The following is a 16,346-nucleotide window of genomic DNA, read 5'->3' as shown; positions in this document are numbered from 1 at the left end:
TTTTCTTATTGTTCCAAGCTAGTTCCCACACAATTCCAACTTAATATCCGCTTTATTTTGACGGGTCAATCATAGCCAAAAAGAAATGCAAGATAAATATTGGGCAGAAACAAAAAAAAAATTTGAGAAAAGAAGTGCCAACTATATGGCTAATTCCTTAGAGTATTGGTTGAAAAAAAAAAAGTCGTCTACCTACGGATCTGACATGAGGTATGTATTAATCTATGGGTGCCGGGCCTGACACTTTTTTTTTTTAAAAATCCACATGGGTGCCGGGCTGAGACAGCCCGGCACCTGACACAAACTTATTTTTAAGTTTGTGTCAGGTGCCGGGCTGTCTCAGCCCGGGGGCTGACACTTTTTAGCAGATGCTGGGCTGTCAGGTGCCGGGCTGACACTTTTTAGCAGATGCTGGGCTGTCAGGTGCCGGGCTGAGCCCGGCACCTGACACATTCTTTCACTGATACAACCGAAGTTTTCTTAAATAAAAAAAAAAAAAATCGGTCAGCAAAATTCACTCTTTCAATTCTTAGCGTACGTGACTCCAACTTTCCACTAGAATTGCTAGGTTGAAACAAAATTCACCACTTAGGGTTTTTTGGTCAACCCACAGGAAATCAACTTTTCCACTACAATTGCTAGTATTGAAACAAAATTCACCGCTTATGGCTTTTTTTGGTGAACCGATAGGGAAAGGGGCGGCAAGGAGAAATATGAATGGTTCAGGGTAATTCTTAACATCCGCGAGAGTAGAGTAACTCTTTTAAAAGAGCTCAACTCTCAACTTTTGGACAACGAACAAATAATACCAATGAAAAAGTATCAAAAGCATTTATTAAGTATTTAGGAGCAATTTTAAAGTAAAGTTTTTTAATCTTGTTGGGTCATTGGACATTGAAGATCATGAATCCATGATCAGGCTGGAGGATGCTACTTTTGATGATTTGGACTTGTTACAAATTGAGCATAAGAAATAGGCGTTAATCATAATTAATTTCCTTAGAATATATATCATTTTTGACTTTAGCTCCTAACAACGTTTTTTGTCTCGCTTTGTCTTGCATTGGAAACAATTATACCTATACTATTATTAACTCTTTTTCCTCTGGCATTTTCTTCTTCCTCTTTTGTGCTCTTATATTTTCTTTGTCACTTTATTGTTCCTTTTCTTTATATTGAAAAGGGCGAAAGATAGAGGAAAGAGAAAAAAGAATAAAATGGGCGAAAGATAGAGGAAAGAGAAAAAAGAATAAAATAGACGAAAAAAGGAAGGGTAATTGAAGGTAAACGGAAAAAGGTAAATGAAAAATGAAAATATGGGAAGGGTAATTTCATCGTATAGGGGGTTAAGTGAGCAGAAATAAAAATTACGGAGGTAAAGTGAGAAATAAGATATATGGTTTTGGAATTAATTGTAATTAACCGTAACATTTTAGAATTTGTATTCATTCTCATGTTGGTACTTATATTGAATTAATGCATTTTACCAATTGAACATAATGCATAACAATAGAACATCTATTTAAGTTCTGAATTTTTTTCGTAGTTTGTATTGTGAGGATAATTCCATAAATCTCCCATACAAAAAAAAAAAATCAAAAAACCAAAACAAGAAAAAAAAAGTTTAATAAAAAGTTGGGTGAACCTGAAGTACTAAATCTTTTAGTCTTTTAAGTTAATTAATTTTCATTTCAAAGTTGAAACGTAAGAAAAAGATGAAAATAGATTTGTGCAAAATCGCTAATTACTCCTATAGGATGTTAAACTAAGAAAAGGTTTTTCAAACAAAATATCCCATTCATTTTGTTAGAATTATTATGTAATTTTTAAATGTTCACTATAATTTTATAAATATAAATTTATTGTGCAATATAAAAAGAAAAAAGGACGAAAAAATGAAGGAAAAATGCATGGCGTGACATGGTGAAATGGTTAAATATAAAAATAACGATAAGCATTCAAATAATAAAAGATTAAAATAACGCTAAATCCCCATATTATAAAATTTGATATTTAACAAACATGTACTGAAAATGATCACATCAACGCCCGGTGCGCCTTTTGCCCTTGCCTTTATCACCTGGTGTTGTGGACGGACAGCAAAATCTTTTGGGCCGTCGTCTGCAACGTTCACGCAGAATTATTGCCTCCTGTTGTGCATCAATTGGAGGGGCAACATCTATGGAAGCATCATCAAGTCATGCATCCTCCTCCTCAACCGAGTCTGCAGTCGTACTGCTATCACAATCGTTCTGAGAGCGATACGTGACAAAATCTCCCGAATGACCGTATCCAGTAGTACATACTGGCTGGATCGACGTAGGTACGGTCATAGGCTGTCCAAGACTATAATAATCAGGAAGGTCTAAAACAGGAGATGTACCACCCACTCCACTAAGAAGACTGAATATTGGATGCAGTTCAGAAGCAGAAGATGACACCGCTGCAGTGGTAGTGTCTCCAACTGGAGGCTCGTGCGATGAGGATGGATATTGTCCACCGAACCCAGGACAATATGAAGAGGGCGTGGGATGTGCACCAAAAGGTGGAAACTGTGGCAAAGGCGTGGCATCTAGACCAATATGCGATGAGTACGGGAAAGATGTCACCTGAGGGCTAAAAACCGATATATTCTGTGTAGTTGGCATAGCATTGATATCCGGCACCTCGGTGTGCTGAATGGTCTGCTCCCCGATGACTTCGTCTTGCAAGCCATGCCTGTGCCGTCGACTTCTGCTAGATGATGGTCCACCTTGTGTAGGGACACGTCGCACACGATTGGGCTGTGGAATTTCTTGTGACACAGGAGGATTATGACCGAAAGAATTAAAATCACCAACAACCATGCGATCAAAACGTTGGAGGTATTGCATTGATCCATATGCTCTATCAACAATGGTTGCATAATGGGAATGAAAGCGACCGTTAGTGTCCTCAAGCTGTAGTGCATCATGCGATTGCTGGCCAACGTGCTGCATAGTACCCATCTGACATATACAAAAAACGGCGACAATCCTTTTTAATCATTGTTGAATAGTAAATTAATTAAATTGGTATATAGTAATAACTTACCAAATACTCAAACTGGCCAGAAACTCCATGCAACATTTGCCCATATTGTGCATGCTGCTGGATAGGAGGCGTAATGTACAGAATGGTGTGATTATGATACCACTCGAGATACTTATTGGAAGGCCTGAATGTATCTATGGGCACACCAGGTACCTCTGCAGTTGCACGCGCATTCCAGTATGCTATCCAACCCTTATGAAAATCAGCCCAATTTCTTCCCGGATAACCAGAAATATCCAATTGGTGTAAACCACCCCGATTAGTGTCAACTGGTTCCGGAATGTCCTGCCTCATCCCAAATTGACGCATAACACGATCAGGAAAATGAAATTCGACGATGTACCAGAATATAAGAGGGACTCTTGCCCGCCATATGTGCGCTCCCCGTTTGCAGTAATCAGGTAGTCGTGCCAGTATATCATCGGTATACGGCATCCAAATAAACTGATATCATAACAGTTATTTAGATTGTGGATCGGCTCTTTGTGATATTATTATTATAAATAATTTATTTAGATATAAGAGACAAATACCTGATCCATGCGTAATAAGGCTAACTGCTCCCGATAATGTATGCCGGACTGACTAGAAGGGTCAACCCCTGTTCGTTCGGCTGCCCATCTCCCTCCTCTCGGAAAATCCCCAATTTCAGAATATGGGAGTACATCAGGTCGAATCACAGGAATCCGCTCCCACGCCCAAAGTTGTAGTAACAAGTATGGACCTCCAGTTGTTATTGTTCCAACACGAGATGCGTGGCACATTCGTGAATATAAACAAGCCAACGTCGCAGCCCTCCAGCTGTATTGCCTCATGGCATCCAAATCACGGATATAGTCTAACCAATTCAAACTCACGAGATTCTGACATGAATCAGCAAATAACAATCCACCCAATAGAATCAGGATGTACATGCGGGCATACTGACGAACCATAACATCTGAAGCATCTGCAGGCAACGGTGTACTCAACCGTCGGGATATAGAAGTAAGCTTTAGACGATCGTGGTTGAGCATGTTATCTTCTGGCCAATATCCCAAAATATCATAAATCAACTGCTTCCGCTCCACCAAGTAATTTAATTCATCCATTAAATATTTAAACAACTAATTAAACTACTTAAACTAATTTTATCACTAAACTAATTCAAGTAAGCATGTACCATATTATTAAACTAATATTAGCTAACTTACGTAAAAAGTAAATTACATTATTTGTATACAACTATTCTATAATAAATTAAATATTTATTTAACAAAAAATATTAATAACACAATATAACAACAATATAAAATATTTATCACCAATTGAGTAACATAATATAACAGTTATAACAATTTTTATATAAGACAGATCACTAACCTCTTTCGAACTATTTGTATTTAAAAAATTGATTGTCTTGTCAGCACTGTTAGTAGTCAGTACGGCGACCTATACAAAAGCACCGTAATTAATTAGCACGGCGGTATCGTAATTAATTAACACGAACATCTTAGCAAAAATATATTAACAATAGGCTCACCAATTCTGCCCGCGAACAAAGCTATGGCCAGAGACACCGAGAGGGACAATCCTCGACAAGGCAAATCTGAGACACCAATAGGGAAGGCAAATCGCAAACACAACAAATGTCTTTCGGCTCTGGAGGAACTTTGGCCGAGAAGCTGAGTGAGAAGTGAGAGGGATGATGCAAATAGAATTGGGAGAGCTCAGAAAATAAGGAAATGAGAAATGAGGTGCGGGGTGAGGGGTGAAGGGTGAAGTTTGGTTCGTTTATATACACATTCGGAGTTCACGACGCTGGAGCAAGCCCACGTGATTGCAGCTTTTGTTTCTGTCCGTAGCTAGCCACCACGGGGTGCTAAGCTGAGATAGCTTTTGTTTGTTTTTCCGTAGCTAGGCACCACGGGACGCTAAGCTGAGATTCCACCAGCTAAGAGGCACCTGATAAAAGCTCTGGCGGGTCAGGAAATTGCATGGACGAGAGGGGCGCATGGCTTTAAAAAGCTGTTTGGTGCACAGCTTTAAAAAAAAAAAAAAGGGAGAATCTGTCAGGTGCCGGGCTGACAGAGCCCGGCACCTGATAACTCAATCACACAAAATTCTGTCGGTTTCCGGGCTGCCAAATTTTAAAAAAAAAATTTTTTTTTTTTAATTGGGGTGTCAGGTGCCGGGCTGTCTCAGCCCGGCACCCATAGATTAATACTTAACCCATGTCAGATCCGTAGGTAGACGACTTTTTTTTTTTCAACCAATAGTCTAAGGAATTAGCCCAACTATATACATGAATCATGATATTTTGTAGTGAAATCGAAAACTTTTAAGATTAAATGAGATCGATAATAAGGGTTGCTGTCTAATGCTGATAGACGCCAACCCAAATACTCCCTCCATCTCAAAATTTTAGTCACACTTTGAAAATTTGACTTTTCATTAATAGTGCTTTGATTGTCAATGAATTTGATTAAAAGTAGGGACAATACTTTTTTTTTAAAAAAAAAAAAGAGAGAGAGACAAAAAAATATTTATTTTGACTTTTTTTTACTTTGAGATATCTCAAAATGAAAGGTCGGACTAAAATTTTGAGACGGATGGTGCATGAGATAAGACTACATGGAAGGCGACTAAAACTCTCCTATCGTGACGAACGAAACAACGTGGATCTTGTCATCGAGTGTGGGGTCTCTGGGGTCAACACCTGCCCATCTTGCAGAAATGCTCAACGTAAAGTCTACTCTTGCAGAAATGATGCACAAAAGAAAAGAATTTGGCCAGTCCTTCACCACAAGAAGCATCCAAGGGTACTATTTTGTGGTTGGTCCTCCAATGATTGAAAGATTTTTCATTTTGTTGGAACAAAAACAACTAAGTATTATTAAGAGTGGTTGTCAATAATTGAAAGAAATATTAATATTGAATCTTGGGATTAAAGCTGGTTTTGCACCATCTTTCTTAGTACTTAACTGGGGACAGCAATGCTAGGATTTAGTCATTCACGTGCACGTTGTCTAATGTCCTCTTGGGATGGAATAATACAGAAGCAACATACCGTATCAGGTGTGTCTTTGTATTGGGGATCTCAGTTTCTAGACGCACCATTTGGATTCTTATTATTTACTGTACTAAAGTAAACATATAATGTTGGCCACTGCAATTTTCTTGTGTCTTGAGTGATTGCATCTCCAAGATACTCCATCCATCATGCAACAAGAGTCAGAACCAGCTCTAAGCCCATCAATTTACAGAAAACATGTATATTGGTTCGCCCATGAGCAAAGGCTAGTTGAAATAGGAAGTCTTGGGGTTAGAGAAACTAGTTGAAATGTTTGGTAACAGAAAAGTATTGCATTCAAGAATTAGGCAAAGATTCTTCATAGTCTCTTCTAAACTAAACCTTACCGTGTGTTTGCTAGTGGATTTATCAAGGGAAGTTCAACAAATACACTAAGGCTGTACACCACCTTTGCCATCTTCAGATTTAGCAGCAAATGAGCACTGGTAGAGCAGAGATCGTCAGACACTCTAGAATTTGGCACCAATGAACTATGACAGAGCCAACCAAAGTCATAATACCAATCTGGGGTTTTTGATCTTCAACCGAAATTTGACATGAATATGTTTTAGTTAATCCATTTATTGGAAGTTCAAGTTACCACATAATGGTGTTTGTCTAGAAAGATTTTACTTTGACATAAAATATCATACAGAATATTTATCCAAAACTTGACTGAGAAAAATAGCAATTAGGTTTGGAAATGTCGCCCCCGCGGGACTTGTTAATTGTTGCTTTCAAGGCTCCATCAGCAACATCAATTTGGCTTGAAATATTCCTACCCTTGACTTCCATACATGGACATGATTCGGTCAAACTAGAGGATGAGTACAAAAACCAACAGCAAAATAACTTAGAATAAAACCATGGCATTGTATCGAGGCACTTGGATGGTTAGCAGACTCACTTTAGATGCCGAGTCATAAACAAATAATCAGACTAGATGACAACACAGGCACGCTGCAGCATGATGGATACAGAATTGTCAAAGAAATGACGGCCAGTGATGAAATGCAGACCAGAGTCCTGCTTCTCCACCGAAAGAAAAACTACGAAAACCACAGTTTGAATATTTGGAAATGGAAAAGGCATCATGAAAGCAACCATTATATTTGTCGATTCCTCACGTAAGTCTAAATTTGGTTGACAACCAACTGCTTGGCTTGGCCTACTCCGCGTTACTTGCCTGATTGCAAGTGCGTGAAAATGATAGGTATGTCCAGTACTTCTGACCAATTCCCTGAAGCCGATGAATGGGTTTGCAAGAACTGCTTGAAAGAGATCATAGGATAATTCTCACTACTGATTGGGTCTATTCAGGAAAAGGGTAGGAGAAAGTCCAGGCATATGCAGTTGAAACCGTAGCTATTCCTATTTGGATTCTCTGTTGGAAGGCAGGCGTGCCAATATTGAGCCACCTGAGATAAATCATGGGCCAAATCTTCTCTAACTACAGCAGTAGAGAAACAACATTCAAGACAGGGCTAAGAAACAGAAATGCCAAGTGCTTATGTTATCTAGGATGCATGTATGTGTCTTAATTGATAACCATCGTGATAATCAATGCGGACTTGAGCTTTGATTGATTTAATGTAAGCTGGAATGCTGACATAAGCAGTAGTAGTTCAAACAACTATTGATCATAGCATTTCATTTCTCTTTCTGTTTGTTTTTCTGGGTCACCAAAAAAAATCCAGTCTCAGACTTTGTCATCATTTGTAGTTATATCTGGTCATCTGGCAAATCTACTGATCATTCAAAGACACAGAAGTGGGAGACGAATAACCTACTAGTCCCCACTCTGAGCAGAAGCAGAAATAGATTTAGGCATATTCCCCTTATCTTAATCAAGTGCTTTCCTCCATCGTAATGGATGAAGGAGAAAAGGAATATGCTGCTTCTTCTCAAAGTCTTCAATGCTTTTTGAGTCTCTCGAATCATGGACAAACAACAGACGACTGGTTCGCTAGTTCTACAATTAGTAAACCACAGTTAGATAGTCAGTCTAAACATTTATCAACTGTTGCACCAATTTTCTGAATGTTAATACTGTTGCTGAGTTGTTGATAATTCTTTGTCATATGGTTGTCTCATAAACACTCTTATACAGAAAAGAAACAAGCCTCTGAATATTACATCACACTATGAAACCAGAAAGCCCCCTATTCGGCATATATTATACAGGATTACCACTTGCTCTTCCTTGACATATATTATACAGCTAGCAGTCCTAGCATCATGTAACAAAATTCTCTGAACTCGTAATCATCTTAGTTTCCTCTCAAAACATAGCCTCGTCATATCACTAAAACCTTGACTTGTTCTAGTTGTAAGATCTCTCTCCTCCCTTCCTTTACCAAGCCTGTTAACCGTTTCATGATAAGTAACTTCCTAAAATATCAAAGACTCAGCAGCCACTGCCACTAATCTGACTCCAAATGTAAGATAGAAATCATAATTAACCACTGCATGTTCCACTTCCAAGAGCCTCCTCCTGGACCTAATTATCTAAGCCTTCATGGTATACTTCTGCTTAAATATCCTCATCCTCAGCATCATCGCCTACTTTCTTGGTTTGATTATCTTTTACATCTTAAGCATTGGTGACTGATCATTACAACATAACTTTCCATTACACTGATTCCATGAGAGCTTTGTTCTTACAGATAATTAAATTGTAGCCTAGTTCTGTTGATTGAATTAACAGATTAAGCGACATCAAGCCTACCATACCATCTGTATGACCAATTTAGTTTTATAGAACTCATGTTAAATGCAGTCCACAAAACTAGTGACAAATCAACACATCTATAGTACCCAAATCTTCAGAAGAAATGAATTTTAAGAAGAAAAACAACTCTTTACTAAAAATGTTGCTCTTAACTTAGAAGATGAATTTTCCAGAGCTTTTGGATTTTGATCTTCTGTCCATTATCCTTCATACTGTCATAACTTTACGTAGGAGCAGCTCTTATGTTCCGGTCCAATAAAATTTCCATATCCAACTGAATCACATTGTTTTGTCAATGTCTAGATTACTTGTGATAATAGCTCGTCATGGTTCTATCTCCTATCACTCAGGCTCTAAACAAGCAACTCTTTCAGAAACTGCCTATAGAAAATACTAGCTCTCTGTTTCTATCTTTTTTCAAACATTTTACGATTATCACTTAATTGATCTTGAAACACCTTACTGCAACTATTTAGATTGTACAACATTATTAAAAAAAAAAAAAGACAAGAATAAATGTCATTATGTCCACAATGGTCCAAACATGCCATTTCCATGGCCAACTGAAACAGGCTATTGTATGCAATTTTTTAGTAGATTAATACACCAACTTCAAAAATTCGTCCCATGTTTTATCTTCCCACAAAGACAAAGATATACACAAATTCCACTACAAACGGAATGAAGTGAAATTAAGAAAATTGAACAGCACTAGAATAACGAAGACAAGTTTACTGCCATAATTACCGAAACTAGATTTGTAGTTCAACAAATGTGTGATATTAAAACTGGAAATGCAATGATAATAAGCACAAATAAGAAAACACAGAGAGAAAAGTTGTAGTTGCAGCAGTTACAGATGATTCAGAAGAACCATCATTTATCTGTGATCAGAGAGCACTTGAGATGCTTCTTCAGACTGTTCTTGTTGTTGTTGTTGGAGGAGGAGGGCTTCTTGCCACTTTTGTGCTTTTTCTAGAGATGGCTTCAAATCATTCGGAGAAGAGCAAAAAATTACAGGCCAGAGTGCCAATCTCCAAAGAAGAAAACTGCCACTTCTATTCATTCTTTGCAGGGGGTTCATCACCATATCATAATACTTTAAACATCACAACAATGAAAAACCAAAGTTGTAACTACTTTGCTAATCACCAACAATATCCCACACTTTTCTTGCCTGATAAGACTTAAAGCTCCCAATTCAACTCAACTTTACAAAGCTTATAATAGTGGATTTTCAATGATGAACCTTCTACAACTACTTAAGGTCTATCTATGATCATTTGTTGACAAACCTACTTATAGCAATGATCATTTGTTGACAAACCTACTAAAACTCAAGTTAACACATTATGAGAAAACAACTTTCTACATATGAGAATTGTTAAATCACTCCATATTAGCATTTTATTCGGATTCCCTTTCCACCTTCAATTTCTGATTGGTCTCATGGCAAAAGCAAAACTTTATTGAGGAACCAATCAAAACGAGATAACCTATATTTCTCTTTACGCTTTGCAAGGTTCATCATCACTTCATCTGCTCTGGATTTGCACACCAATCCAAACTCAAGCTGGAGACAACTACCACGGTAATCACTGGCAGTGTCTCCTCCTCTTTGGCTAGGTAATAAGACTAAAAGCTCCCAATTCAACTTAACAAGGTTCACATATTGATCTTTATCTACAAAACCTTCTAATACTACATCCAACAAGTTATAGCAAAAATTCTTCTAACATGTGAAATGTAGTCATTCCTTATTATTCTACCTGAGCTAATAGTTTGACCTGAAATTGCACGATAAGACTTCAAATAAATGCTCCAAATCATGATTCAGAAAAATAAAATAAAATAGAGAAAAGCTTTATAGCAATGATCTTACATCCCAGCGACCTGCCCATACTAACATAAACAAATATGCTATAGTATATGAATAAATGTCAGAATCTTTGCTTATTCTTCAACTTGAATAACTAGTCCAGCTTCAAAGTAGTTAAGCCATTATTCGCCACATAAAAATTTCAAATTTCAAATTCCAACAAACAAAAAACAACATACAACCCCTATTAGACAAAGAAATCATTAGAAATGCTGATCACCGAGAATAGCTAAGCATTTCAATGTAAGACTTCGTTCAAGAAAACTGGAAATGTTACTAATGCATAAAACATCGAACTAGAGGGCAGAACTGCAGAAGAGACAAAAGTTTGAGCTTTCGTTTAAGTTACAAATTTATTGAGGAGAACCATGAATTACTTCTACTCAGAGAGTGTCTGAGAAGCTTCCTCGGATTGTTGCTGTTGCTGTTGGAGGAGAAGGGATTCTTGCTGCCGCTTTTGTGCTTTTTCGAGAAAAGGCTTGAAGCCCAGTTGCAGGGTCAAATACCCGAATGCTAAAGCTCCTAACACCACTACCCCTGACCTCATTGCATTCATCTTTGCCGTCCCTCTCATTCCTCTTCTTCTTGTTCTTCTACCTGTTATTTTCTTGCCCGACCACTCTTCAGTTTCTCGTGTATGCTCTCACCAGTACTGATTGGAAATTGTTCATTTCGCAAGTTTTTTCCTTTTCCTTATTTTCAAGACATTTGTAAATTCCTAAAGTGCCTAAAGCAATGCGCTTGCACTCCAGCATACTGCTTAGCTGGGTTTTGGGGTATAATGGTATTTACACATATATTATTAAATAAAGTGGTTTCGCAGGTGAAGATAATCGAATTTTCACTTTCGAGAAAGTAATTTTCACTCACTTCAACAAAACCTTCGAATTTCCGGCATTCCGCTGCTGTTTCTGACTACTAAACTCCACAGGTATAAGTTCCTATGAAAAAGAAAAATTCTTTTATATCTCTTCATCATCTTGTTCTGCTCTACTCTGAACACCTGAATTTCTACAATATCATTAAAATACTCGTCATATGATTATCTACTCTAAAGAAGTGATTTTTATTACAAGTTCACATCACAACAGGAGTCCCAAATTGCAGCATAGTATTTGGTTTTTTAAATGGGTTTCGGGAATTAAATAATGGGTTGCAATTGATTTTTCTTGTGCAGGTTGACAAAGTTTTATGGTGCGTGGTTTTTCTCCAGCTGCTGCAGCTGCTGTTTTTAGGAGGCAAAATTTCTTGATAAGGTGTTTGGGAGGCTACAGAAAAGAGAAGAACTACAGCAACAATTTCCATCATCATTGTGTTATCAGAATGCATTCTGCCATGAGCGGTGGTCCCTCTTTGGAAGCTGACGCAGTTAGCATTTTGAGATCAATTACTCCTACTCTTGACCCAACCAGACATAAAGGCCAAGCTGGTGTGCAATCTTTCTGCTTTTGTCTCTGTAAAAAAATACGCTTTACATCTCTCACACACTCATTGACTGATATCTAACCGAAATGCTATTGGCTTTTGTACATAGTTGTGGTGTTGTTAGTCTTTAATTTGGGGTTGCTGAAAACGATGGTGCTTGAGATGACCCAAGTTCTTAAATTTTGTAGATGGACCCTTTTTTTTTTAAGAATTTTATTAGTTCCATATTCACAATCATTGCAGACAATCTATTATAGTTAGGATCAGAAGAGAAAGTAGTGTTGACATTTTTCTTCTTAATTTGGGATGTGTGTGTGTACGGCACTTTATTTAGAGAACAGTTGCAAAGCTAATGGATTATGAAAACCAAGTTGTGACATTTTTCAGCAAGTAGATTACATAGTGAGAAGCACGCATAGATGGTTAGGCTTCTGCAACAGTAGTTTTTCTAAAACCACCTGAGGTCACTTCATATCTAACCTTCAGACTGATCGATGACACTACTTGGTTTTCCGTGGCAGTGGTCATACATTGGATACTTATTGTGGAGGATTAGTTTCATCAGGTTACATAAAGGATTTATTCTGGTTTCATCATTTGCTTTGGGCCCTGCTAAAACAAAAGATTGGTATTTTCCTGTTCAAATGAGATCCACCGTATAATGTTTTTGAGCTGATGGACTATGAGTAGCTATTTGATCATAGCTACTTGTTAGTAGTGGCGTTGAAGATATTGAAGTATGGTCTCTATCCCAGCCTTGGCCATTATGTCAATTTTATCTTTGTTAGTTGGCCTTTTGTTTGGACTGAACTACCAGGAGAACTGTTTTCCTTCTTCATTTTATGCTTTAAACTTCGGATTAAGTTTATCTTGGACATGAATAGCTAAATAGGTGGATGTGAGAGATTGGTGATGTAAAAATTTGTCCAGTAGTTGTCACCACAGGCAACTGAATGGCTATCGTCTTAGAACTTTTCCAGCCACTCCATCTATTAATCAACTATGTTGAGTTTCCAATGAGAAAATGGCTGTCTAATTGATAGTTTTGTTCCAACTCGTGCATATCCCAATTAGGAAAAGTAGCTGTCATTGGTGGATGTCGTGAATATACTGGAGCTCCATATTTTTCTGCTATATCAGCTCTAAAACTTGTGAGTCCTACCAATCTGTGCTTCTGTTTGTTGTCATGTTTTGTTTCAATTTCCTGTACCTATCTATTTTTCAAATTTAGCTGCTCAAGAGTTCCTAATTTACATCTTCTGTGCTTCAGGGTGCAGACGTATCACATGTATTCTGTACTAAAGATGCTGCTACTGTCATAAAAAGCTATAGTCCCGAGTTAATAGTGCATCCTATTCTGGAAGAATCTTACAGCATCAGGTGGCTTTCTTTCTTATCTTTCTTTTGGTGCTATTCTAACTACATTCTTTCTTTTCTCTTAGTCACGTAGAGAGTTAACCTTCAATTTGTGGCTTATAACTAACTTTTGTGGAAGATCACTTCCAGGAATGACGAAAAAGGATCAATATCAGCTAAGGTGATTGAGGAGGTAGATAAATGGATGGAAAGATTTGATTGTCTTGTTATTGGTCCAGGACTCGGGAGGGATCCCTTTCTCCTTGTACGTATCTTTCGTTCTAGTCCTTCCAAGTTTTAAACCTGCCTGAAGAAATTGCCTCATTTCATGGTTTAATGTGGTCATGTGGAGGTCTTGATGTATCCCAGATGATATAGAATTGAAGTGATGAAATGTCAGATGTTGATATAAGATGAGCGTAATGATGGTTGTTTCACATTATTATGTGGAGAGACTATGGTTTTATAGTATATGCTCCTAATTTGGTTATATTATAGTTTCCCTTGCATTTATTTTTGCATGGAACCAAAGAGCCATCAAATTCAGAATCAATCTTTGCAACATGTCTTTTTTTTTTTTTTTATAATGGTTGCTGTAACAATCTATTCTAACGATCAAGTTTCATGTCCAGGACTGTGTGAGTAACATCATGAAACGTGCAAGGGAGTCCAATGTGCCAATGGTCATTGATGGTGTATGTAACTACAGAGATGGAATTTATTTTCCTCAAGGCATATATTCCTGAATTGCTTTTCATCTTTCAATTTTTGAGCCCTTTGTGCTGTTGCTTTTCCAGGATGGGCTTTTTCTTGTTTCAAATTCCCCTGATCTAGTTAGAGGTTATCCGTTAGCTGTTCTGACTCCAAATGTTAATGAATATAAGCGGCTTGTTCAGAAAATATTAAATTGTGAAGTAAATGATGAAGAAGGAAGCAAGCAGTTATTGGCTCTTGCAAAAGGGTATGTGCTTGATTGACATCTGCAAGCTATTGTTCACTTATTCGGTAACCTGCCTTGTATCAGTTGTCCTATGATGTTTGATAACTTGTGCAAATGATGATAAGGATGTTCTCCTTTCCTTCTGAGACACCTATAAAGGATGTTTTTGGTGCTAATTAGTGATACGCACAACAATCCTAAGTGAGGACATACATAAATCCTACCAGAAGCAGAATGACCTGTGGGAGGGAATGGGATGTGTCAAAGTATTGGAAGGAAAATCTTAGTCACACCAGATTGGATGGCCTACTTGTATCCATGGTAGTGGTACATGATCCATGCTGACATATATGCTTTTACTCCACCTAAAAGGATGATAGCTCATCCTTAACCCCTCCTCTCCGCCCAAGTATTTCACCGTTACTCTGATTTATTCAATGAAAAAGCAATTTTTATGCTAATCTTTGATTTTGGAATGAAGCAAAATAGTGCAGGAGATTTCTTTTGAGCTGCATCTCATAGCATGTTTATAATTCTATCATTGACTCTTAGTGTTGCATGTTTCTGCATTGTGTGCTTAATTCTATAAAGTCAAATAGCAGTCCAATAATTGAGTCTCTTCCTGATTAGGATTGGTGGTGTGACAATCTTACGAAAAGGAAAATCTGATTTCATCACTGATGGTGAAAAAGGTAACTTTTTATTTCTTCATTTTTTTTCCCACAAGGTTAGAGCTTGTTACATGCATAAGCTACTCTGTTTCCCCAGATTTAATTACCTACCAGTGAAACAGATCTGCAAACACACTACTTCTCACTAATCCCGCCTTGGCTTTTCTAGTGCACAAAAGCACACTTAATGATCTTCAACAATGTATGAACATGGAATTATATCAACGAACACGAAAGGGGAGAAAAAAAAAAAGGATTCACACATGGGCATGGATGAGTACACAGTCCAAATTCTGGTATTGTGCTTGAAGAGTTATTCTAAATTATAGCTTCTTGGGTGCTCGAAATCCAGTGGGTGTCTTCCCCATTTTGAGCATGCTACAATGTTCTGCTTTTCTTTTTATGTGATTAATGTATGCATAGATTTGAAGTTTTCTTTTTTGGTTGATGCAGTTAGTGCAGTAAGCATATATGGTTCTCCTCGGCGTTGTGGTGGTCAGGGTGATATACTTGCAGGAAGGTAAGCTATTGTGACGAGTCCTCTACATGTATACCATTGGTCTGGTCTCGATTGTCCATCATTTCATAGAAGATTTCTTGTACCTTTTTTGGCAGTGTGGCTGTTTTTCTTTCTTGGGCTCGTCAGTCTGCTTATAGAGGAGAGTTGGGTACGAATCCAACAATTTTAGGCTGCATCGCTGCATCTGCAATACTGAGAAAGGCAGCCTCTCTTGCTTTTGATCAGAAGAAAAGGTCGACTCTTACCAGTGATATCATCGAGTGCTTGGGAAGAAGGTAGGTAGTTTCTCAAATAATTTTGTGAAAGAGTTATGCTTTAAGCATACGTACTAACAAAAGCGCTCTATTTTTTTTCTCCTTTCTGCAGTTTGGAAGAAATCTGCGCCGTCATTTCGTGATATGAATAAACCCATGATAGAGTCCGAGTAGTTTGGCTTCTTGCCGGAATTGGTCAAAACCCGATAGGGGAAAACTGATATAAAACTAAAAGTTGAAGCATCTTTGTATGGATATTAATTTTTTTTAAAAAAAACAAAACCTTTATATGAGAGTTTAAATTCGCAATTATCATATGATTAAGAGCACAGCTATTCTCCAAAAAAAAAAAATTTTTTTTTTGAAAAGGCATAGCTATCCTGTTTTGCTAGCGAGCTCTTCACGGAAGATAGCAGGATCCTTGCCCGGGGGATGGTCCAATGGTT

General features: G+C 37.6%; 2 protein-coding genes across 4 annotated transcripts; one reads left to right on the top strand and one right to left on the bottom strand.

Annotated features, from left to right (window-relative positions):
- Window positions 1-1,921: 1,921 nt before the first annotated feature.
- Window positions 1,922-4,803, bottom strand: LOC113733796 (serine/threonine-protein phosphatase 7 long form homolog). 2 transcript variants are annotated; one of them, XM_072083206.1, is made up of 5 exons: window positions 4,595-4,803; window positions 4,435-4,503; window positions 3,606-4,096; window positions 3,073-3,516; window positions 1,922-2,987 (listed from the first exon to the last, which is right to left on the bottom strand). In XM_072083206.1, exons 3-5 carry the CDS (start codon window positions 4,086-4,088, stop codon window positions 2,199-2,201), a joined length of 1,716 nt encoding a protein of 571 aa, XP_071939307.1. In that variant the 5' UTR covers window positions 4,089-4,096; window positions 4,435-4,503; window positions 4,595-4,803; the 3' UTR covers window positions 1,922-2,198. The 2 variants fall into 2 exon arrangements, with proteins under 2 accessions (XP_071939307.1, XP_027115771.2); XM_027259970.2 differs by lacking the exons at window positions 4,435-4,503; window positions 4,595-4,803 and having other exon boundaries at window positions 3,606-4,121.
- A 6,725-nt stretch (window positions 4,804-11,528) lies between these two features.
- LOC113734086 (ATP-dependent (S)-NAD(P)H-hydrate dehydratase-like) lies at window positions 11,529-16,217 on the top strand. 2 transcript variants are annotated; one of them, XR_003459224.2, is made up of 11 exons: window positions 11,529-11,665; window positions 11,912-12,163; window positions 13,234-13,310; window positions 13,430-13,539; window positions 13,666-13,780; window positions 14,148-14,210; window positions 14,313-14,476; window positions 15,086-15,147; window positions 15,296-15,422; window positions 15,580-15,646; window positions 15,742-15,878. XR_003459224.2 is itself a non-coding variant. In XM_027260420.2 (11 exons), the coding sequence occupies exons 2-11, from the start codon at window positions 11,926-11,928 to the stop codon at window positions 16,041-16,043; spliced, it is 1,107 nt and encodes a 368-aa protein (XP_027116221.1). In that variant the 5' UTR covers window positions 11,529-11,665; window positions 11,912-11,925; the 3' UTR covers window positions 16,044-16,217. The 2 variants fall into 2 exon arrangements, 1 of the variants encoding a protein (XP_027116221.1); XM_027260420.2 differs by lacking the exon at window positions 15,296-15,422 and adding an exon at window positions 16,013-16,217 and having other exon boundaries at window positions 15,742-15,921.
- Window positions 16,218-16,346: the final 129 nt, after the last annotated feature.

This window comes from Coffea arabica, chromosome 3c (genome assembly GCF_036785885.1).
Source record: "Coffea arabica cultivar ET-39 chromosome 3c, Coffea Arabica ET-39 HiFi, whole genome shotgun sequence".
In the NCBI taxonomy this organism is placed as follows: Eukaryota; Viridiplantae; Streptophyta; class Magnoliopsida; order Gentianales; family Rubiaceae; genus Coffea; species Coffea arabica.
Note: the sequence above shows the minus strand (reverse complement) of the source record. Positions and strands in the feature narration are given on the sequence as shown.